The sequence below is a fragment of the Pimephales promelas genome, chromosome 7 (genome assembly GCF_988280905.1).
Source record: "Pimephales promelas chromosome 7, fPimPro1.hap1.1, whole genome shotgun sequence".
NCBI classification, from domain to species: domain Eukaryota; kingdom Metazoa; phylum Chordata; class Actinopteri; order Cypriniformes; family Leuciscidae; genus Pimephales; species Pimephales promelas.
Window position 1 is genome coordinate 7,307,779 of NC_142775.1, and position 25,946 is coordinate 7,333,724.

Here is a 25,946-nt window from a genome sequence, read left to right on the forward strand (position 1 = left end):
CACCCCCAGAAATCTACTTTTCTCAGGATGTAATTTTTTGTCAAGTAATTTGAAAGTTGCATTCAAAAGGGAGGGCTAAGAAAATACACTCAGCTGAAAATTGCATTTTTAAGTTAACTTATCTGTTCTAAAAATCCGTTTAAAAATGTGATGACGTCACACAATAGCAGAATGCTAGCACGTTCCGGCCAACAACAGCCTAACCTGTAAGAAATCAAAAGGACATAAGTACTCGTTCATTCGACTTTTGGCCTATAATCCATATTGAACTTGCGGAATCAACAATAAAATCTATGTTGATTTCACGACAAGCAGGTGAAAGAGACACATTTAGCCGTTTAGCCCCATAGACTCCCATTCATTCTGCTCTCGCCCGCGATCACCTCCAGTGGAATTCTAATGGAACTGCAACCAAGGTGATGCACAATGGGGCTAATAGGAAGTGCCAAGACTCTCCGTTAGACGGGCTCTGCCGACGCATGACTAGTGACCTCTCACCTGACGAGTGACCTCTGACCGATGCAAGAAAAGTGACCTTTGACCTGATGCATGACCTCTGACTGACACATGACAAGTGACCTCTGACCTGAACCATGACTTCTGACCTCTCACCTTACGAGTGACCTCTGACCGATTCAAGAAAAGTGACCTTTGACCTGACGCATGACCTCTGACCGATGCATGACGAGTGACCTCTGACCCGACACATGACCTCTGACCTGATGCATGACGAGTGACCTCTGACACAACACATGACCTCTGACCTGACACATGACCTCTGACCTGACCCCTGATGTAGGAGAAGCTTAAGCTCAGGTGAGAGTCGACGACCTCTGACCCGACGAATGACGTAGGATGTAGGAGTAGCATAAGCTTTGACGCCTCTCGCGACTATCATCAAGCTCCTCCTACATTTCTCTTTCAAAATTCTCGCTTTAGATTTCAAATATGTGACCGTCCTGTTTTGTTTTTCTCTTTCCTCTGTGCTTTATTAACCCCCTGGAGCCGTATGGATCACTTTTATGATAGACGCGCTTCTTTTTGGGCTTCAAAATCTAAGGTACCATTCACTCCCATTATAATGCTTGAAAGACCAGGGATATTTATTAATATAACTCTCATTGTGTTTGGCTAAAAGAAGAATGTTGTATACACCTGGGATGGCTTGAGGGTGAGTCAATTATAGGATAATTTGAATTTTTGGGTGAACAAACCCTTAAAGAGTGAGATAACCTAAGAGTGAACTTAAATGAAAGCAGAACTTTAATAAATGTGTCTGACAAAATTGAAAGCATTTCCTTAGTAAATCTGACTTAAGTAGATGCTTAAATAGTGTTTGTGAGATGATTCCAGATGACCGGAAGAAAACCAAAGGCACATCTGGCTCTGTTCACAGGCATATTGAACACAGCGAGGGGTGACAAGCGCCCCATCTGGTCTGCACACCTGCGCTGGCTGCTTCCAGGTATGTGTGGAAACACTTAACAGACTTACACAATGTGCTAAAACAGATGGGAAATGTAAAACTCAGACATGACTGTGTTCGTATGTGCACTAACTGACCTTCCCATGGGCCTTTCCTTTCGTTTATGTCATTGAAATAATCTGAAGCAGGACTCATAAGAATCTTTTCATTGACCCCCATCATTTTCATTTCATTTCTAACTACATATATATATATACACTCACCGGCCACTTTATTAGGTACCCCATGCTAGTAACGGGTTGGACCCCCTTTTGCCTTCAGAACTGCCTCAATTCTTCGTGGCATAGATTCAACAAGGTGCTGGAAGCATTCCTCAGGGAGTTTGGTCCATATTGACATGATGGCATCACACAGTTGCCGCAGATTTGTCGGCTGCACATCCATGATGCGAATCTCCCGTTCCACCACATCCCAAAGATGCTCTATTGGATTGAGATCTGGTGACTGTGGAGGCCATTTGAGTACAGCGAACTCATTGTCATGTTCAAGAAACCAGTCTGAGATGATTCCAGCTTTATGACATGGCGCATTATCCTGCTGAAAGTAGCCATCAGAAGTTGGGTACATTGTGGTCATAAAGGGATGGACATGGTCAGCAACAATACTCAGGTAGGCTGTGGCGTTGCAACGATGCTCAATTGGTACCAAGGGGCCCAAAGAGTGCCAAGAAAATATTCCCCACAACATTACACCACCACCACCAGCCTGAACCGTTGATACAAGGCAGGATGGATCCATGCTTTCATGTTGTAGACGCCAAATTCTGACCCTACCATCCGAATGTCGCAGCAGAAATCGAGACTCATCAGACCAGGCAACGTTTTTCCAATCTTCTATTGTCCAATTTCGATGAGCTTGTGCAAATTGTAGCCTCAGTTTCCTGTTCTTAGCTGAAAGGAGTGGCACCCGGTGTGGTCTTCTGCTGCTGTAGCCCATCTGCCTCAAAGTTCGACGTACTGTGCGTTCAGAGATGCTCTTCTGCCCACCTTGGTTGTAACGGGTGGTTATTTGAGTCACTGTTGCCCTTCTATCAGCTCGAACCAGTCTGGCCATTCTCCTCTGACCTCTGGCATCAACAAGGCATTTCCGCCCACAGAACTGCCGCTCACTGGATGTTTTTTCTTTTTCGGACCATTCTCTGTAAACCCTAGAGATGGTTGTGCGTGAAAATCCCAGTAGATTAGCAGTTTCTGAAATACTCAGACCAGCCCTTCTGGCACCAACAATCATGCCACGTTCAAAGTCACTCAAATCACCTTTCTTCCCCATACTGATGCTCGGTTTGAACTGCAGGAGATTGTCTTGACCATGTCTACATGCCTAAATGCACTGAGTTGCCGCCATGTGATTGGCTGCTTAGAAATTAAGTGTTAACGAGCAGTTGGACAGGTGTACCTAATAAAGTGGCCGGTGAGTGTATATATATATATATACACAGAATCAGTATTGATGCTGAAAATTCAGCTTTGATCACAGGAATATATTGCATTTTAAAGTATATTCAAATAGAAAACAGCTAAATAAATTTAATATTTCACAATATTACAATATTTCTGACTCCCGAACCCGAACCGAACCCAAACTTTTGAACGGTAGTGTATATGATGAATGGATGTCAAATGTAGTGAGAACATATCACTGACGCAAGCAACTGACCATCATCCTTATTGTGAGCCCTGAGTGTGTGATTCTGCGTGTGTTTGTGTGTGTGTAGACGGAGTGATATAACCAATACCAGTAGTTTGTTCTTGTAGATGTATTTGGATCGTCCCGCAGAGTCTTTGATCTCTTTGCTGAAGACGAGGGAGATCTCGAAGAGGAAGAGGTGACGGTCTCGTCCCTTACGGATCAGGGATTTGGGGTCCCACACCTGGAAGGTGTCCTGCAGGATGAGTTCACCCTGAACATCCAGATTCTCATCAAAACCTGACGTGAGACAGAGGTTGAAGGTTTATTTAAGGTTATCAGTAGAAATGACAAATACCGTAAGTGTTTGTGTGTGTGGTCCTGGTCCTCACAAAGATAGTAATACCAGTATTTTTGGACCTTGTGGGGACATTTTTTTTGGTCATGAGGAAAACTACGGAGCCCCCCTAGTCCCATTTTGGCAAAAAAAATTAATTATAACTATCTTGTGGCCTCAAGATACTATCTCGTGGCTTCAAGATAGTAACTTGTGGCCTCAAGATATTAAACCGTGGCCTCAAGATACCATCTCGTGGCCTCAAGATGCTATCTTGTGGCCTCAAAATACTAACTCGTGGCCTCAACATACTAACTCGTAGCCTCAAAATACTAACTTGTGGCCTCAAGATACTAACTCGTGGCCTCAAGATACTAACTCGTGGCCTCAAGATACTAACTCGTGGCCTCAAGATAGTAACTCGTGGCCTCAAGATACTATCTCGTGGCCTCAAAATAATAACTCGTGGCCTCAAAGTACTAACTTGTGGCCTCAAGATACTAACTCGTGGCCTCAAGATAGTAATTCGTGGCCTAAAGATAGTAACTCGTGGCCTCAAAATACTAACTTGTGGCCTCAAGATACTAACTCGTGGCCTCAAGATACTAACTCGTGGCCTCAAGATACTAACTCGTGGCCTCAAGATAGTAACTCGTGGCCTCAAGATACTATCTCGTGGCCTCAAAATAATAACTCGTGGCCTCAAAGTACTAACTTGTGGCCTCAAGATACTAACTCGTGGCCTCAAGATAGTAATTCATGGCCTAAAGATAGTAACTTGTGGCCTCAAGATACTATCTTGTGGCCTCAAGATAGTAATTTGTGGCCTCAAGATAGTAACTCGTGGCCTCAAGATACTATCTCGTGGCCTCAAGATAGTAACTCGTGGCCTCAAAATACTAACTTGTGGCCTCAAGATACTATCTCGTCGCCTCAAGATAGTAACTCGTGGCCTCAAGATAGTAACTCGTGGCCTCAAGATACTAACTCGTGGCCTCAAAATACTAACTTGTGGCCTCAAGATACTAACTCGTGGCCTCAAGATAGTAAGTCGTGGCCTCAAGATACTAACTCGTGGCCTCAAAATACTAACTTGTGGCCTCAAGATACTAACTCGTGGCCTCAAGATAGTAAGTCGTGGCCTCAAGATACTAACTCGTGGCCTCAAAATACTAACTCGTGGCCTCAAAATACTAACTTGTGGCCTCAAGATACTATCTCGTGGCCTCAAGATAGTAACTCGTGGCCTCAAGATAGTAACTCGTGGCCTCAAGATACTAACTCGTGGCCTCAAAATACTAACTCGTGGCCTCAAAATACTAACTTGTGGCCTCAAGATACTATCTCGTGGCCTCAAGATAGTAAGTTGTGGCCTCAAGATACTAACTCGTGGCCTCAAGATACTATCTCATGGCCTCAAAATACTAACTTGTGGCCTCAAGATACTATCTCGTGGCCTCAAGATACTAACTCGTGGCCTCAAGATACTAACTTGTGGCCTCAAGATAGTAACTCGTGGCCTCAAGATACTATCTCGTGGCCTCAAAATAATAACTCGTGGCCTCAAAATACTAACTTGTGGCCTCAAGATAGTAACTCGTGGCCTCAAGATAGTAACTCGTGGCCTCAAGATAGTAACTCGTGGCCTCAAGATACTAACTCGTGGCCTCAAAATACTAACTTGTGGCCTCAAGATACTAACTCGTGGCCTCAAGATAGTAAGTCGTGGCCTCAAGATACTAACTCGTGGCCTCAAAATACTAACTTGTGGCCTCAAGATACTAACTCGTGGCCTCAAGATAGTAAGTCGTGGCCTCAAGATACTAACTCGTGGCCTCAAAATACTAACTCGTGGCCTCAAAATACTAACTTGTGGCCTCAAGATACTATCTCGTGGCCTCAAGATAGTAACTCGTGGCCTCAAGATAGTAACTCGTGGCCTCAAGATACTAACTCGTGGCCTCAAAATACTAACTCGTGGCCTCAAAATACTAACTTGTGGCCTCAAGATACTATCTCGTGGCCTCAAGATAGTAAGTTGTGGCCTCAAGATACTAACTCGTGGCCTCAAGATACTAACTCATGGCCTCAAAATACTAACTTGTGGCCTCAAGATACTATCTCGTGGCCTCAAGATACTAACTCGTGGCCTCAAGATACTAACTCGTGGCCTCAAAATACTAACTTGTGGCCTCAAGATAGTAACTCGTGGCCTCAAGATACTATCTCGTGGCCTCAAAATAATAACTCGTGGCCTCAAAATACTAACTTGTGGCCTCAAGATAATAACTCGTGGCCTCAAGATAGTAACTCGTGGCCTCAAGATAGTAACTCGTGGCCTCAAGATACTAACTCGTGGCCTCAAAATACTAACTCGTGGCCTCAAAATACTAACTTGTGGCCTCAAGATAGTAACTCGTGGCCTCAAGATACTATCTCGTGGCCTCAAAATACTAACTTGTGGCCTCAAGATAGTAACTCGTGGCCTCAAGATAGTAACTCGTGGCCTCAAGATAGTAACTCGTGGCCTCAAGATACTAACTCATGGCCTCAAGATAGTAACTCGTGGCCTCAAAATACTAACTTGTGGCCTCAAGATACTAACTCGTGGCCTCAAGATAGTAATTTGTGGCCTCAAGATAGTAACTCGTGGCCTCAAGATACTAACTCGTGGTCTCAAGATACTAACTCGTGGCCTCAAGATACTATCTCGTGGCCTCAAGATAGTAACTTGTGGCCTCAAGATACTAACTCGTGGCCTCAAGATACTAACTTGTGGCCTCAAGATACTAACTCGTGGCCTCAAGATAGTAATTCGTGGCCTCAAGATAGTAACTCGTGGCCTCAAGATACTAACTCGTGGCCTCAAAATAGTAATTCGTGGCCTCAAGATAGTAACTCGTGGCCTCAAGTTACTATCTTGAGGCCACAAGGTAGTTATAATTTTTTTTTTTTTTGCCAAAGTGGGACTAGGGGGGCTCCGCAGAAAACTGTAAAAATGCATAAAAAATACATGGAATGTCTCCGTAAAACATGAAAACCCAATGTGTGTGTGTGTTCAGTAGTGTTGTACCCTCCAGCATGCTGACGTGCATGGCGTCGTTGGCTCTCTTTGGCACGCTCAGCATGACCTCCAGCCCATCTTTGATTTCACCTTTGCCTTCTTCACAGCAGGACAGCAGCTCCTGTAAGCACACACACACTGTACTGCACTGCACACTACACAGTGCACTCAACACCACACCTGATCTTCTCTTCAATGCCTGGAAACACACAGTACCTTGAGCAGCAGCTGGTATTTGGTGATTCTCTGCACAGGTTTGATGAGGTATGATGATATAGAGTTGGTCAGACCGTGTCTCTTCTGGATCTCCTGTTCAGAACAGAAAAGAATCATCATATATTAATAAAGCATAATTCATACACACTGACAACTGCTAAAACGATTCTCTCACAGTGGTGAATGTAACAGTAACATGTGTTCAGTGTATAGTGCTCTGTTGAACATGCATGAGGTCATGTCATTTCAAGTAAATTGACTTTCAGGTGATTTTACAAGATAAAAAGAGTTGACTCAACTTAAACACCTCTGATTGGCTAATGCGTTCAAGAAATCAACATGCATGTTTCTGATTGGCTACATTGCTCAACACTGCAGAAACACGTTATAAATAGAAACCTTTGAAGCGTTTGCCAAATCTGTTTCACCAGTTTGCCATTATCATGGAGGAAACTGATCCTGGATAAGATGTTAAAGGGATACTCCACTTTTTTTGGAAATAGGCTTATTTTACAACTCCCCCAGAGTTAAAAAGTTGAGTTTTACCATTGTTGAATCCATTCAGCCGATTTTCTGATATTTAGAAGAATATCATTAACCAGTTTCTGGTCTCATTGACTTCCATAGTAGGAAAAAATATATACTATGGTAGTCAATGAGACCAGAAACTGTCTGGTTACTGATATTTGTCTAAATATCAGAAAATCGCCTGAATGGATTCGACAACGGTAAAACTCAACTGTTTAACTCTGGGGGAGTTGTAAAATGAGCTTATTTCCAAAAAAAATGGAATATCCCTTTAAGGGCGGCATGCATTGGTTTGAGTGAGAAAATTCCACGCCGGTCTCAAATACGTGGCTCAGTCTATAAAATTAGATGAATGATTTAGAAAACGTTGTGCACTTACGTCAAAAAAACTCCCAGCATGCTCCAGGATGAGCTGACTGGAATCTGGTTTGTTTTTGCAGTACGTCACATAAATATTAAACTTGTCAGCCTGAAACACAAACACAATCTTAAATTTATCATGTCAAAGACAAAGTGATTATTCACAATGTTCATCGACCAATAGCATGTCTGTTATAATTAGATGTCTGTCTGTGATAAAACCATTTCGCTGGTCTGAATATTGTAAATCTTACTTAATAAAGTCTTAATAATTGGTGTATTTGGGCAGCAATTAAATAACATTAAATACAATTAAATTAAATACATGAATAAATGAACGAATGTATCTATAAATAAGGTTACATTTTATTTTAAGGTCTTAAAGGGATAGTTCACTTTGTTTTAGCTTACCTCAAGGGCATCCAAGATGTAGGTGTCTTTGTTTCCACAGTATTTTCAATTTTCCTATTTTTAGGTCAAACCGTCCTTGTCTGTCAGTCATATAATGGAGGTCTATGGTCACCACCTCAAAGAGCATGCACAGAGAAGTCCAAATTAAAGGTGATTTAATGACTCGTAAATGTAAGTACACACTGATGGCCAAAGGCCGGTGTAAACAGTGGCTGACGAATCAGGGAAGGATACGTCATGACTGATGACACCCAATCATAGAGCCGAGCGTCAGGGGACTTCTCTGTGCATGCTCTTTGAGGTGGTGACCATAGACCTCCATTTTATGACTGACAGACAAGAACGGTTTGACCGAAAAATATCAAAAACTACTGCGGAAACAAAGACACCTACATCTTGGATGTCCTTGAGGTAAGCTAAAACATACCAAAAATGTTTTTCAAAGTGAACTATCCCTTTAATGTTACAGTCTAGCTATAAGTAGAGACTCTGAGTAATATTAAATAACAAACATACATATTAGGGCTTGGTTTTGATATAGGGTTAGTTGGTTGTAATTATGCACAGTTTACTGTATTTATTTATTTATTTAAATACATACATACATTCATTCATACATACACAGTTTATATAGAATTTTCTATAGAAATAAGAAAAAGTTATGTGCACAGCAACATGAATCCTTTCCCGAATGAATCGAATGACATGCATGTGAAAAACACTCACCCATGTAACAAAGCAATGGCCCACATCCTCGGGTAACTGCTCATAATTGATCAGCTCTTTCAGGAATATACTACAACACAAACAAAACAACATGCAAATGAATCATAATCACTACATTCCCACATCACATGGGATACAACATTTGCATATGTAGCATTTTAATTGGAAAGCATATTATTCACTTCTTTCATCTGCAAATAAATATGAAAACTGTGTATACGATGATAAAATGCTTGATGAAATAAAATGCATGTCATTAATATTGTCATTAATATTTGATTTAATGAGATAAACTCACTTGTTGTGGAAGTCATAAATCTCCTGAATGTTTCCGAAAATGATGTGCTCTTTGTTGGCGATTCCTGGAGGGATTTCCTCGACACCATTGGTCATCTCCCACAAATATGTCTAATAAATAATTAACACAGGAAATGACTGTGTATATAACCACTATAATAACCAATCAGATCAACGTGTGATCGACAACGAGTGGATCTCTAAGCTGGAGTGAGTGAGAGGAGGAGGGGCTCATTTACATATTCATAGAACTGCAAATACTCAATGAGGCAAGGGTGTATAGTTACATTCAAGATATTTTAAACCGTGAAGAAATATGTTAAATACAAAGTAGATAATTTTGGTGATCAAAGATGAGTTTAAAGGGATAAAATTCTTGACTGCAGGGGGACTTTAAATCTAAAGGTCAGAAAAGGGTGATTGAACGATTTATTATTACTTAGTGTCATTAAGAAAACAGAAACACTTACCTCTAAACATTCATGTATGTCCCTCACATAAGCCTTTTCTGTCTGTAACAGCTCTGCTATAATAAACCTGCAACAAAACAAAGTATATTATGTTTATAATATGGATTATAAGGGTCTGAACTTGTGAAGTGTGTGTGGAACTGCTGGCTGGAGGCTGTAGCACCTCATTGCAGTACACGAGATCCAGGGGCGGAGTTCCAGATCTAAGGGGTGGAGATAGGTGTGATTAGGGTAGGGGTGGGGTTAGGGATCAGGGGGCGGAGATAGGTAGGATTAAGGGTGGGGTTAGGGATCAGGGCAGCAGATGAGTAGGATTAGGGGTGGGGTTAGGGATCAGGGGGCGGAGATGGGTATGATTAAGGGTGGGGTTAGGGATCAGGGGGCGGAGATGGTGGGATTAGGGGTGGGGTTAGGGATTAGGGGTGGATATGGGTAGAATTAGGGGTGGGGTTAGGGATCAGGGGGCAGAGATGGGTAGGAGTAGGGGTGACGTTAGGGATCAGGGGGCCAGATATGGGTATGATTAAGGGTGGGGTTAGGGATCAGGGGGCGGAGATGGTAGGATTAGGGGTGGGGTTAGGGATTAGGGGTGGATATGGGTAGAATTAGGGGTGGGGTTAGGGATCAGGGAGCAGAGATGGGTAGGAGTAGGGGTGACGTTAGGGATCAGGGGGCGGAGATGGTAGGATTAGGGGTGGGGTTAGGGATTAGGGGTGGATATGGGTAGGATTAGGGGTGGGGTTAGGGATTAGGGGGCAGAGATGGGTAGGAGTAGGGGTGACGTTAGGGATCAGGCGGCCAGATATGGGTATGATTAAGGGTGGGGTTAGGGATCAGGGGGCAGAGATGGTGGGATTAGGGGTGGGGTTAGGGATTAGGGGTGGAAATGGGTAGGATTAGGGGTGGGGTTAGGGATCAGGGGGTGGAGATGGGTAGGATTAGGGGTGGGGTTAGGGATCAGGGGGTGGAGATGGGTAGGATTAGGGGTGGGGTTAGGGATCAGGGAGTGGAGATGGGTAGGATTAGGGGTGGGGTTAGGGATCAGGGGGCGGAGATGGGTAGGATTAGGGGTGGGGTTAGGGATTAGGGGTGGATATGGGTAGGATTAGGAGTGGGGTTAGGGATCAGGGGGCGGAGATGGGTAGGATTAGGGGTGGGGATAGGGATCAGGGGTGGAGATGGGTAGGATTAGGGGTGGGGTTAGGGATCAGGGGGCGGAGATGGTAGGATTAGGAGTGGGGTTAGGGATCAGGGGGCGGAGATGGGTAGGATTAGGGGTGGGGTTAGGGATCAGGGGCCGGATATGGGTAGGATTAGGGGTGGGGATAGGGATCAGGGGGCGGAGATGGGTAGGATTAGGGGTGGGGTTAGGGATCAGGGGGTGGAGATGGGTATGATTAAGGGTGGGGTTAGGGATCAGGGGGCGGAGATGGGTAGGATTAGGGGTGGGGTTAGGGATCAGGGGGCGGAGATGGGTAGGATTAGGGGTGGGGTTAGGGATCAGGGGGTGGAGATGGGTAGGATTAGGGGTGGGGTTAGGGATCAGGGAGTGGAGATGGGTAGGATTAGGGGTGGGGTTAGGGATCAGGTGGCAGAGATGGGTAGGATTAGGGGTGGGGTTAGGGATCAGGGGGCGGAGATGGGTAGGATTAGGGGTGGGGTTAGGGATCAGGGGGCGGAGATGGGTAGGATTAGGGGTGGGGTTAGAGATCAGGGGGCGGAGATGGGTAGGATTAAGGGTGGGGTTAGGGATCAGGGGGTGGGGATGGGTAGGATTAGGGGTGGGGTTAGGGATCAGGGGGCGGAGATGGGTAGGATTAGGGGTGGGGTTAGAGATCAGGGGGCGGAGATGGGTAGGATTAGGGGTGGGGTTAGGGATCAGGGGGCGGAGATGGGTAGGATTAGGGGTGGGGTTAGGGATCAGGGGGCGGAGATGGGTAGGATTAGGGGTGGGGTTAGAGATCAGGGGGCGGAGATGGGTAGGATTAAGGGTGGGGTTAGGGATCAGGGGTGGAGATGGGTAGGATTAGGGGTGGGGTTAGGGATCAGGGAGCGGAGATGGGTAGGTTTAGGGGTGGTGTTAGGGATCAGGGGGTGGAGATGGGTAGGATTAGGTATATGTTAGGTATATGCATCTGGACCCAACTTCTCCCCCTGGTTTTCTTGTTCTGCACTTTAGGACCATCTCGCTGGAGGCGGTGTGTGATCACTTACTCTTTCTTCCGGGCTGATTTCCTCTTTTCCTCGTTCACCTCATGGTTAGGGTCACGCAGTTTGACCTCTGGGTCGGTCAGACTGGCTGGGATAATATCCAATTCCAGATCCTTATTATCCTGAAACACACACACAATCAGAAAATAAAATCCACATTAATTATACATTTGAATGAGGTAAAACGTTGTTAGGAAAGTGTAATGAGCCCTGTATAGTTCCAGTACCTCCGAGCTGATGCCCAGCGCGCTCTCCAGACTGCAGCGGTATTTGCCCATGCGGAGGGAGAAGTCTCTGTAACGCTTGTCCACCGCCGTCACACACTTCTTCAGCTCCGTAACGTGCATGTGTCCCTTCTCCACGAAATTATCTGCCAGCTGGATCAGCATCTTCACTTTGTCCTTAGTTTGCTGCATCACACGTGAACATAATGCGTGTCAAGTGTGTGGTTTGACCGTTTATGCGCACCGCTATCATGTAGAGTAACACGATGCATTTCTAAATGTCCCTCAGAGAGAGTTCATGTGGACGTATGCAACGCACATTAGAGACTAACATGAAATGGACGAGAAAGTGGTGAGGGGAAGCGTGTATGTCTCTGTACCTTGGCAGAGATGCGGAATTCCTCATATTCTTTCAGCAGCTCCTGAGATTTCTCCACAGAGTCTCCGGGAGATGTGTGAGTGTTGAGATAGACCTCTCCTGCCTCCTGTATCCACTCTAATGCCTGACACAGACACAGACAAACTCCATCAAATCATGTGATTCAACACACCACACTCAGTCTGTGTCAATGTGAGGTCCGGGATTCAAACACATCAAAACATTCACCAAATCACAAACACATTAGAGACTTGGGGAGTATATTCTAAAAAGTGGATGTCTGAAAAAATTATTTGAATGTGATGAATACATTTCAGAGCTTAATGTTTTTTATTCAAAAGTAATATTTTTATAGTTACAATTTATTGAGTAGGTGGTAACACTAAACTATGGAAGCTTGTTTCGGCCCCAGAATTAAAAATTGCAACTTTTATTGTCACAATTCTGACTTGTGATTTTACACAATTGCGAGTTTACATCTCGCAATTTTGACTTTTTTATCTCAGAATTGCATAATATTACAATTGTGAGTAATAAAGTCAGAATTGCGTGATATAAAGTCACAATTGTGTGTTATAATCAGATATGAAGTCAGAATTGTGAGATATAAACTTGCAATTGCAAGATATAAACTTAAACTCACAATTCTGACGTTTTTCCTCAGAATTTATATCTCGCAATTCTGACTTTATAACACGCAATTGGGAGTATGAGAATGTACTTGGTCTAATATACAACTTATTTGTTACAAAACGTTTTTTAAATAATTTATTTAGGAAATGTTTGGATTTCTTTTTTTTTATTTTTTTTTTTTATGTTAAGTATGCAGTGTTGTTTTTGGCAGCCCTTTCTTAGTCTTAGTCTTTTGGACGAAAATGCTTTTAAGTTTAAGACACATTTTAGTCACTTATAAACTTAATAGTTTTAGTCAAGTTTTAGTCGACGAAAGCACCAAAAGGTTTCAGTCAAGTTTAATCAATTTTAGTAAAAAAAAAAGTAGTCTTTAACAAATTAATTTAGTTTAAAAAGTAGTGGAAATGGGCTTAGGTTTGACAGATTTAGCAAGTGTTGCAATTCATAAAACAAGCTAACCGCCTTTGCATAATAAACTAGACTTTCTCATTGATGGAGATGCAGTGCTGCCATTGCCAAGCTGTACTTCATTGTCACATTGGGCAGACACCTTTTACCCCCATATTTCAAGTTACAGTTTTACCCCTGAATATTAAAAGCTATTTTCACCAGTTATCACAGTAATAAGGGAACAAAGGAATGGTTTAAAGTTTAAACAGCAAAAACGTTGAGCTACTAGAACATTGTACACAGATAAAGTGGTAACAGTGAAATCACTGTTTTACTCCAAAAAAGCCAAGAATAAAAACATTCTTACTTTGGCAATTGTGGCTTTATTTGAGAAATTGCTAAAGTGCAATGAACAACGTAGTATGCAACAATAAGATGCACATTTTTTGTAAACACATTATGTATATAACCCAGTCTATCTTTAACTTGTGCAAACTGCAAAGTTGCAAACATTCCGAAACAAAATAATAAAATAAATATCTAATACTGAGGTGCATTGAACAAAGAATGCATACTTGAATATAAAGTATAAAAACAAACATGACACTTGGAGTGTGTTGAACATAAAAATGAATAAGACAATCCCAGAATAAACACTGTGTTTGGTCTTGGTTAGTTCGGTATTTTACGCTTAAAGCCCTGTTTTAAAATCGTTTCTGATGAAATAGAACGGTTAAGATTGAAATTTGGACAAATTTCCCCAGATGTTGTCCCCAGAATTTTAGGTTTGTGTGTTGGCACCCACACAATCATTCATAAAACGCATTAAACATTCGTTTACAAAGACGTCAAACTCACCGAGTGGTCAGGGATGTTCACTGATATGCTCACACAAACATCGCTGCAAAATATGCTACTCTATTGACTTGACTTGGTACAAAAACTACCATTAAACCCTGTGTTGTTGTGTGGAATCTGGCGGCCGGTGCTGGGCGCACGCGATAGGAAACGCCAGCATTGCTGATACTTATTTTCAGCTCAATACAGACCGATTTCACGCAAAACAGGCATAAATTACATGCATTGTGAACGTAAGACTTATAATCATTTTCGTTCCGTCTCGTCTCGTCAACGAAAACTCGAAAACGTCTCGTCATGTTTTAGTCACCTCAGAGCTATTTTTAGCTAGTCATCGTCGCGTTATCGTCATTAAAAAACGGTGCGTTAACGAAATCATTTCGTTATCGTCATCACTGACGAAAACATCACTGTAAGTATGCAAGTTAGTGTCCACCACAGACTAAAAAATAAAACATTTTTTTTCTTCTTTTTTTCTCGTAGTTGCCAGTTTATATTTCATACACACTCACACACACACATGAGTGTAGTTCAGTGTTGTCACCTGTTTGGCACTGTGTTCAAACACCACATACTGCTGACACTGGTCCAAACACCGCTTCTTCATGGTCCAGAAATGCAGAACTCTGTTTTCCCTCTGCAACAGTTCATTCAGGATGGCTGTACAAACACATGACAAATGCTTAACATGAATAAACGTATAACTGGACAAATGAAGAGTGTTTTGTGAGAGAAAAGAATACAGATCTGATTCTGACATAATTCAAGAGCAAGCTCTCACCTTTGACCTGTTGCTCAGGTCCACGGGTGTTGGTGGATGACCCCTGAGTGCTGACGTTATTCCGATGGATGTATTTCAGGAAAACCTCAGCATTTCGCCTGGCCAGAGTACATGCCTGAGAAAACACAGATTCAAACCAGACCCGCACAAAACAAAAGTCAAAAGTTTAGACCGAATTTATTTCTCAGGATCCTAGAAAGCTTTTGATCTAAAGGTTCTTGAATATTAGCTTTGTTTACAAATTTAATATATTGTGCCTGCTCTTCTGTGAGATGCAGGAGAGACTTCTGCGATTGTTATTATGAAGTTGATCGACACATCTGGGCTTGTGTGAGCCTGATAAAGAGATTTCTGTTTGTTCTGTAAGAGTAGTGACCTTGAGAAAAGCCTCTTTCTGCTCCAGGTGTTTGCTGATGAGAGGCAGAACATGATCCGTCTCTGCTGAAGATCCCAGTTTATCATGAGCTCCACACCAGTCCTCATCTCGACGGTACTCCTGCTCCAGACTCTCCAGCACACTACACACCTGTGAATAAGGCATTACAGTGTTGGTCAAGTTACTTGGAAATAGTAATTAGTTACTGATTACTGATTACTTCTCCAAGAAAGTAATCCAATTACTTTACTGATTACTTATTTTCAAAAGTAATTAGTTACTTTACTAGTTACTTTACTAAGTTACTTTTCAAAAACATGATGCACGACCTGAATACGCTGAAGCATAGACCTTTCAGCCTAATTCTATTCTTTCTGCATATTCCATCATCTAAAATGTAATCAAATTAAACATTCTCTTTTTTAAACTTGTTTTATTTGTTTCAATATTTTAACTTTATGCACATTGCATCAAGCAAACATTAAAATAAATGCAACAGTCTCAGACTAGAAGAAAACTGTTGTTTAGATATTTTCTGCACATTCCACCATTTTAATGAAAAAGACAGCCCGTCTTCTGTTAATATAAATTTCTACATATTCCAGCATTTAAAATAAATATATTTTGTAAAATCCTTCATTTGAATAGATGTAAAAATAAAATAAAATCATGAAAGTCGCTCCTGACTATATTACAGTGTATTAACACTTACATCTTTTAACAGTAAATTGCAGAGAGGAGTAAAAATTAGTTGATCAAAACAGAAAATGCTGTTGCATGCCGTATTTTGGCTTCAAGTTTTGTTTAGTTTTTCTTTCGGAGTTAAACAGTCAGCATGTAGCCGCAGCGGTCATGTCAGACGGGGGAGTTTCACATTCCTGTACAGGCTTGCTGCTTTACGTGTGAGACTGTTTCGTGACATGCTAGCTCAGATTTGAGGTAGAATTTTGACATTCTCCAACGGGGGTCCTGTTTCCAGATCAGGATGCTCTCTGCATAGTACGCAAGTCTCTCTCTTGCTCTCCTTGTCTTGCGCGCGATACGAAGTTTGGACTTTGGAACATTACACAGTCTCGCATGCGCGCTCGCTCTAGATTCCGGGAGATTTTAACTAATTTGCGGTATAACTAGTCAATCACAAATGTGGCTCAACGGTTAGATTTATAGATAAACTCATCTTTCAGGTATTTGACCGATGGGATTGACACTTCTGCGCGAGAAATCGGGGGTGTGTCGTGTGAGCGTGTGTGAGAGTTGGCAGCTCGGCTGCTCTCTCCCGCGCTCTAGTCGTCTCTCACTGATGTCGCGGCGCTCATACATCATTTTTATTCCCGCACGACTCATGTCACGAGACGGTCTGACTAAACAAAATCACGGTCAACTAACGCAGTAACGCAGGCTGTTTACGGGGAAGTAACTGTAATCTAATTACTGTTTTTTTCAATTGTAATCCCTTACTTTACTCGTTACTAGAAAAAAGTAATTGGATTACAGTAACGCGTTGCTTCTAACGCGTTACTGCCCATCAGTGGGCATTAGTATGCACAGGGTTTGTGAAGGTAAGCAGGATTCACAGATTGGGTTGTCACTGGCTGGTTGGATATGATATGTCTAAATAGTAATTGAATGTTTAATACAGTTTCTAGGTGTTATTATTAGTTAAATTACGTTTGATTAGATTATACAGTATTTATTGTACATTTTTGTTTTATTTAAAATTATATTTACATTATGAGATTATTTCCCAGACTGCTGTTGTAGCAAAATATAGAATATACAGTTTTAAATCATCAAGCGTCCCCTAGAAGAAGATCACTTTGCATCTCATAGTCAACATAGCTAATAAAATTGACAACTCTTTTAAAAAAGAAGTACACGTTAGCAAACTTTTAAAAAAGAGTCCTCAATATAGATATAATATGCTTTAAAAGAATACACGTGTTTTCAGACACTTAAATGCATGCTATTTACAATTACTGTAAATTGATATATATATATATATATGTTTTAACTTTTAACTTTTATGTTAAATGTGATTAATCGCGATTTAAATATATAAATATTAAATATATATTTAAATATATTTTTAATTACACATTTCTAATGTTTCTTTGTAAATATGCTGACTTTTAATTAGGGCTGTCAAACAATTAATCACGATTAATCGCATCCAAAATAAAAGTTTGTGTTTACATAATATATGTGGGTGCACTGTGTATAATTTTGTATATATAAATGCACACACATGCATGTATGTTTAAGAAAAAAAATATATTATTTATGTATAAAATATTTATATTTACATTTCATATAAATTATATATAAATCTATATACAGTATGTACATGAAAATATTTCTTAAATATATACAACCATGTGTGTGTGTATATATATAATAATTATACTCAGTGCACCCACATATATTATGTAAACACAAAGTTTTATTTTGGATGCGATTAATTGTGATTAATCGTTTGACAGCCCTACTTTTAATGTAACATAAAGTAACAGACTACAGTTCAAATCAATATCAAGTACTTTACATGTGTTTAGTATGTTAGTCAACACATCAAAATAAGAGTACTTCTTTAAGGCATGACAAAATATTCTTGGAACAAACTGATTTAAAATTGTACTTTAAACTTTCGATTTGAGATTATTACAAAGTGCACTTTGTAATGTGTGTACCTAAGAGTTTGGTTTACTTTAAGAGTTACCTAAGTGTACCTAAGAGTACACATAAGAAACAGGAAGTCATGGAAGTGATGTCTGCAAGTACAGTTATATATATTTTAAAATCTGAAGATCACATTCGATCCAATTAAGCAAGCTTCTTTTTCACAAGGGTAATGTGCCATTAAAACTAATCTTAGGGCACTTGACTGTCACTGTCCAAAAGGGTCATCTTATCGAGTGTTTCTCAGCACCTGTTCTGACGTCTTATAGAAGGCCACGGAGGCGTTGACCAGCTTGAGTCTGTCCTCCATCTTCAGCATGAGCTGCTGCCAGTGTACCGCCACCTTCTCAGCACAGCTGCGGATGGCCTCGGGGTCGAAGTGTCCCGCCTGCAACAGGATCTCAGCCTTCTGCTGCACCTGGAGTGCGCTCTGATGGGTCTTCTGGAGAGAGTTAGCATGGAACAAAGACTGCATGGGAGAGAAAGAGAGAGAGAGAACAAACACCTTAGATAGGAGGATGACAAAAAAAAAATTCAAAGGATGGTAACTATGATTATGTTTGGTACGACACCTGTCCATTATCATATCTTTTTCTCTCTCCAGTACCTGTACTATATCACAATATTTATATATTGTGAAACTTTTACTTTTAAAGGGATAGTTCACCCAAACATTAAAATTAGCCCATGATTTACTCACCCCCAAGCCATCCTAGATGTACATTACATTCTTCTTTCAGATGAATACAATAGGAGTTGTATTAAAAAATGGCTTAAAAAAAGGCCTTCTGAAGCGAAACAATGAGATATGTAAGATAAATATTCATATTTAACACGTTACAAAGTAAAATTCTAGCTTCCGGTCAAATGGACACAGTCTACTTACACCTAAAGCACAACTTACACAACTTATGATGTATGAAGTAGTGTAGTGCGTCATGGCGTAGTGTAAATATCAGCAGTACGTCGCATTACTCGCAGAAGTTGTGCTTAGTAAGTCGAATCTGTAAGTTAGTTTGGGTGGAAGCTAGTTATTTTACTTTATAAAGTTTTAAATATTAGTATTTTTCCTACACAAAGCATCAAGTCGCTTCAGATGGCCTTTTTTTAAGATATACTTTTATAATGGATTCACTTTTATGATGAACAGATGCACTTTTATGATTGACTAGATACATTTTATGATGGATAGATGCACTTTTATGAAGGATAGATGCACTTTTATGATGGATAGATGAACTTTTATGATGGATAGATACATTTTATGAAGGACAGATGCACTTTTATGATGGATATATACATTTTATGAAGGATTGATGCACTTTTATGATGAATAGATGGGTGAATGACGGATAAGGATTTAAAATGTGAAAAAAAAATAAAACTGGCAAAAATGTCAAATTTTAGGACTTTCTATACTTATTAGAGTGTTGTGTATGTAATGCAATGACATGAACACATTTCAAGAATGTAATTAACCATTTTTTCGGTGAATCAAATCTTTTTCCCCATGAAAATGTCATTCCTGGATAACGTAATCAATTTTTAAATTAATTACATTTCTACCATTGTTGGCATATACAAATGTACTGGTATCCATAATTGGAGCTCAACAAACAATTAGTGCTTGTAAAACTACATTTCAATAATAATTAATATAATCAATTTGGTATTTCATATAGACATGGGCTCATTTTTGGCTGCTGAAAACTCAAAATTCAGAACCAAATAAAAAAAACCTGTAAAAAGTTTAAAAATGTTGTCTAATAAAGTAAATAAGACTTATTTTTTTTTACTTAACAAAAAAAAAAAAACAGAATTGTGTAATCCAATACACAAATACGGGTTAAATTAATTTCATGTGTCATCGTTAGCCGGAATGACGTACTGTTAGACGGAATGACATTCTGCAATATGTTTCAGGATTATCATGAAAACCATCCTTGGTATCATTTTTCTTTCCAACACTCAAACTTGAAACAACATAAACATTGACATCAGACACCAGCGTTTTCAAACCGCGTTTTTGAGTCTTTTTTTCACTGCAGTTTGAAGGAACTGCAGTTACTCAGGAATGGTGTTGACTTATGAATGTGTCTGATTTCATACATTTTTGTGATAAAACATTAACATATTTCATACATTTTGTACCTACATTAGATTTGGTAATAGCATTACCTACATTAGAAATACTTACTCGTTATGTAGGAACTGTCAGTGATTCATAAGATCACTTAGAAAGCGTAAGTAAATGATTAATAAAATATTTAAATGTACATTCATACATTCTTATTATTTTTATTTATACATATTGTAGTAGTTACTTAATGTGTAAATAAATGCTTTATTAACATCTATTTCTACTGCATTCAGGGTTAATTCAAGTAGTTATAAAGCATTTAGTAGTGGTCAGTTAACATTGCAAAATTCAATTAATTGAATGTGACTCATTGAATCATATGAAATCAAGATGAATGACAGCAAAAAACATACAATTATGTAAATAATATTAATGTTAATAATATAACTAAAATAACTATGCCTAAAAGTTTATAAATGTTAATTAAAAACTAGATTGTTACGCATGTGTCATTCTGGATAACGGATGACATGTCCTGGCTAACAGAGTTTTTTTGTTATCCAAGAATGACATGTTGTTATCCAGGAATGACAAAACAGATATTTTTTCTTTATAATCAGGCACTAACTTAACCACCTATGGAAAATTACAACTTAGCTATCATCGCTATAAGGTAATCTTTTAGATCAAATAGATCGTTTTTTATTATAAAAACATTATAAATGTTTTATTAGTGTTATCCAAAAGGACACATGATATTGCTGCAAAGTGAACCAGTGACCGAAAAGGTCAAAATATCAACATTTTAAGAGCAGCTTACTAACCTCTGCACATGTTCTGATGCTCCTTCAGGGTCTTCTTTTTGATACAATATTATGTCACATGACATACCAAAATGCATTATGGTCCAAAATGGTCATTGAGGTCTGTTATCCAGGAATGACATTAGAGAATTCACAATTTGGGGACAAAAGTCTTTCTGCCATAAAAATGTAAATAAGGGTAGTATTATCACTATATTTGTAGGTATCGTTGAAAACATCAATACAATTATGCCCAAGTAGATTTTAAATACTTTTATTTATATTTTTTACATTTTTGTTGTATTTTTGTATTCAGATTTTAAGCCGGGACAGTTACCCGGAATGACATTTTGGGACTTTTGAGCTCAATAGTTCCTTCAAGATTAATTATTTATATTGGATTCTCACATGAGTAATAAAAGAGGGGGAATTTGAGTCATTTAATGAAGTTCATTAAAAAAATTATACATTTTTAATATAATGAATATGCTTTGGACACCAGAATTGACACGCCACGTCATTGACCCAGATACATTTTATGATGGATAGATGCACTTTTATGATGGATAGATACATTTTATGAAGGATAGATGCACTTTTATAATGGATAGATGCACTTTTATGATGAATAGATGCACTTTTATGATTGACTAGATAAATTGTATGGTAGATAGATGCACTTTTATGATGGATAGATGCACTTTTATGATGGATAGACACATTTTATGAAGGATAGATGCACTTTTTATGATGAATAGATACATTTTATGAAGGATAGATGCACTTTTATGATTGACTAGATGCATTTTATGAAGGATAGATGCACTTTTATGATGGATAGATGCACTTTTATGATGGATAGATGTACTTTTATGATAGATAGATACACTTTTATGATGGATAGATGCACTTTTATGATGGACATATGCACTTTTATGACGGATAGATGCACTTTTATGATAGATAGATGCACTTTTATGATAGATAGATGCACTTTTATGATGAATATATGCACATTTATGATGGATAGATGCACTTTTATGATAGATAGATGCACTTTTATGATGGATAGATGCACTTTTATGATGGATCAATGCAAATTATGATGGATAGATGCACATTATGATGGATAGATGAACTTTTATGATAGACAGATGCACTTTTAAGATGGATAGATGCACTTTTATGGACTTCAAAACAGAAACGGCCATTCACTGTCATTATAAAGCCTGGAAGAGCCAGGATATTTTTTGATATATAACTCCGATTGTATTCGTCTGAAAGAAGAAAGTCATATACACCTAGGATGACTTGAGGGTGAGTAAATCATGGGCTAATTTTCATTTTTGGGATTAACTATCCCTTCAAGTCACTACAGTACTATCCAAAGCATAATGCACTTTTGTTCTGTACTTTTACTCGAGTACTTGATTTGTGAACTTCGTTCACCTCTGCTAATTGCTAACATTTATGTATAAGGATAGATGTAACATAGTGTGGTCATGTGACAACAATGTACAAAAAAATCACAGTGCACAATCTTTTTGTTATACTAGTATACAGTACATACTGTGCAGCATGTAGTAAATTATATGTTCCGTTCAGAACATATAATTCAAGAGTACATAAGGAGGATACCCCTGCCTTTAATTTAATAAACTCTTAAATCACACACATTAAAAGAGACAGATCATTAAAAGTAAACATCTATTAGAGAAGATCATTTGAGCATCTTTAACAGGACATTATCGAGCAGCCCTCCTACCCCAGACTGCTGACAGCTTTAGTGTTTCTACAGCCAAACACAGGTCTGTTTTCTATCTGCTGGCATTGTCATGATGAAGGAAAAAATAAATCTAACTTTAATAGTCAGCAACAGACATTTACAAGCAGAGTCGAGCAGATAGAGCCTTGTCCAAAGCAGGAAACGGAGTCTGATACCAAATCCTGCGATAAATGACATGACTACTGTACTAAGAGCTAGAGACTCATAGCAAATGGGACGTTTAATTCCATTGCTTCACTTTCCTCAAAAAATACCTTAATGCTAAAATTGTAATTGATTTGTCAGAATATGGTATTTAAATATACTGCGCTGAGGTTACCTAGTGCACTCAAAAGAAAAAGCTGTGAATTGCAGTAAAAACAGTGGATCAGCTCCACTGGGAAGGAGTCTGTGGATCATAAACCCTTCAGGAGAATGTTATGATCCCTGTGTGAATTTTTATGAATGAACAGTTCTGTTTGAAATATTCTCAGAGTAATCACTTCCATACATCTAGCAGTGTTAACATGTATGCTGAGAGCAAAGACAAGGAAGCGTATTTCTGTTTTTGACTAAAAGTGAAGAGAGAACAGAGATGTAGGTGAATTAGGATGGATTTAGATTGATTGGGACACTTTAAAAATAAAATAAAACTGTTTTTCTATGACAAAGATGAGACAACGATCAGATAACTGACTATTTCAAAATGCAATCTCATTATTTTTGTTAAAAAAGAGCTAAAAAAAATGTGATTGCTGTACAGCCTCTCTTACGTACGGAAGCGTATCGCATTCACTTGAAGAAAAAAATCTACTCGTTTTTTTCTGAATTAACGAGTTAATTATCTCAGAATTACTAAATAATTTTTCATGGAAAAAAGTTTTTTGCTTTTTTTAAATTAATGAGTTAATTATCTCAGAATTACGAGATAATTTTTCATGAAAAAAAGTTTTTGCTCTGTTTTTCTGAATTAATGAGATTATTATCTCACAATTATGAGATGTATTTTTCTTGAAAAACATTTTTTTCACTCTGTTTTTCTGAATAATTGAGTTAATTATCTCAGAATTACCAGATAATTTTCATGGAAAAAAGTTTTTTGCTCTGTTTTCCTGAAACAATGAGTTAATTATCTAGAATTACATGATAATTTTTCATGGAAAAAAGGTTTTTGCTCTGTTTTTCTGAATTAATTAGTTAATTATCTCAGAATTACGAGATAATTTTTCATGAAAAAAAGTTTTTGCTCTTTTTTTCTGAATTAAGGAGATTATTATCTCACAATGATGAGATGTATTTTTCTTGAAAAAAATTTTTTTCACTTTGTTTTTCTGAATAATAGAGTTAATTATCTCAGAATTATCAGATAATTTTTCATGTAAAAAAAAATTTTGCTCTGTTTTCCTGAAATAATGAGTTAATTATCTCAGAATTACCAGATAATTTTTTATGGGAAAAAGTTTTTTGCTCTGTTTTCCTGAAATAATGAGTTATTTATCTTAGAATTACAAGATAATTTTTCATGGAAAAAAGGTTTTTGCTCTGTTTTTCTGAATTAATGAGATTATTATCTCACAATTATGAGATGTATTTTTCTTGAAAAACATTTTTTTTACTCTGTTTTTCTGAATAATTGAGTTAATTATCTCAGAATTACCAGATAATTTTTTATGGGAAAAAGTTTTTTGCTCTGTTTTCCTGAAATAATGAGTTATTTATCTTAGAATTACAAGATAATTTTTCATGGAAAAAAGGTTTTTGCTCTGTTTTTCTGAATTAATGAGTTAATCATCTCAGAATTACGAGATAAATTTTCATGGAAAAAAGTTTTTTCTCTGTTTTTCTGAATTAATGAGATTATTATCTCGCAATTATGAGATGTATTTTTCTTGAAAAACATTTTTTTTTTACTCTGTTTTTCTGAATAATTGAGTTAATTATCTCAGAATTACCAGATAATTTTTCATGGAAAAAAGTTTTTTGCTCTGTTTTCCTGAAATAATGAGTTAATTATCTCAGAATTACAAGATACTTTTTCATGGAAAAAAAGGTTTTTGCTCTGTTTTTCTGAATTAATGAGTTAATTATCTGTTTTCACACGGTTTTCACATTTGTTACAGTGAAATCACAAAACCTAATGCACAAAAAAATTAAAAAAAAATGTGGCCTTGATATACAACCACTAATAAACGATCGGTTTTGATGAGGAAAATAAACTATACAACTAGTGCGGATTAGAACCTAGAACCTCTGACACGCTTGGCACACAAACCGCTCAGTTCATGTCTTAGGCCATCAATGTGTACTTACATTTATGAGTCATTAATTCATGTTTAATTTGGACTTCTCAGTGCATGCTCTTTGAAGTGGTGACCATAGACCTCCATTATATGACTGACAGACAAGAACGGTTTGACCTTAAAATATCAAAATTGAACCTACTGCGGAAACAAAGACACCAACATCATGGATGCCCTTGAGGTAAGCTAAAACATACCAAAAATTAATTTCAAAGTGAACTATCCCAGTTTAAAGCCAAGACTTCATCTAGACCATCTAAGAACATCCTGATCAAACCTGTCAGAACACAAGTTCAAGATGCATTGACTAGAGCCTGTGTTGTGTGTTTACCTCTATCGCGAGCTGGAACTGTTCATGTTCTCTCTGTAGTTGTTCAGCCTCTGACAGTGAGCTTGCGTTCACCATACTGGCATCCAACATAGACTCGCCGTTACGAATCCAACCCAGGACCTAAACAACAACAAACACAACAAAACCTTCTTTAGCACTGAAACACACAGTATCGATATAACCTTATTCAAAACATACAGCCTATCTAACCACCATGTATTTTGATTTTGCAATCTTCTGTATGAAATACCAAACTGATATAGCAGTCAAACTGATCTGAATATTGACACCCCTAGTGTTGGGTGATATCCCGAGGAGACTCGGCAGAATTCATGTTTCCCTCTGCTCATTTCTCTCCATTGGCGTTTGTAGCGGCATACACTTTAGGGCGACAGCACTTACGCTCCGAATGAGATTAGCTCTGAGAGACACACTGAATCAGCCATCACAGCCGCTTGCATCTCTCTCCATTGATTATCAATCAGAGGAAGTGCCAGTGACAGAGACAAGAGAGAGACACATGAGATGAGTGTGTACTAGAGCCCAGGACTGAGATATATCAAGAACGTGAGATGCAGCACTCTTTGCTTCACATAAGTTGTCCAGTATTTTGTCATT

General features: G+C 38.8%; 1 protein-coding gene across 5 annotated transcripts in view; it reads right to left on the minus strand.

Moving 5' to 3' along the window:
* Window positions 1-25,946, minus strand: part of kalrna (kalirin RhoGEF kinase a) — a 362,661-nt gene that overhangs the window by 125,574 nt on the left and 211,141 nt on the right. For all 5 annotated transcript variants that reach the window (XM_089133002.1, XM_089132999.1, XM_089133001.1 and 2 more), the window contains exons 16-30: window positions 25,329-25,448; window positions 18,300-18,518; window positions 15,374-15,523; window positions 14,998-15,112; window positions 14,761-14,876; window positions 12,337-12,459; window positions 11,960-12,142; window positions 11,736-11,854; window positions 9,522-9,588; window positions 9,053-9,162; window positions 8,755-8,824; window positions 7,637-7,726; window positions 6,730-6,822; window positions 6,523-6,634; window positions 3,222-3,412 (exon numbers count right to left, since the gene is read on the minus strand). In XM_089133002.1, the coding sequence (XP_088989128.1) occupies window positions 3,222-3,412; window positions 6,523-6,634; window positions 6,730-6,822; window positions 7,637-7,726; window positions 8,755-8,824; window positions 9,053-9,162; window positions 9,522-9,588; window positions 11,736-11,854; window positions 11,960-12,142; window positions 12,337-12,459; window positions 14,761-14,876; window positions 14,998-15,112; window positions 15,374-15,523; window positions 18,300-18,518; window positions 25,329-25,448 (1,878 nt within the window). The remainder of the gene's footprint in view (window positions 1-3,221; window positions 3,413-6,522; window positions 6,635-6,729; window positions 6,823-7,636; window positions 7,727-8,754; window positions 8,825-9,052; window positions 9,163-9,521; window positions 9,589-11,735; window positions 11,855-11,959; window positions 12,143-12,336; window positions 12,460-14,760; window positions 14,877-14,997; window positions 15,113-15,373; window positions 15,524-18,299; window positions 18,519-25,328; window positions 25,449-25,946) is intronic.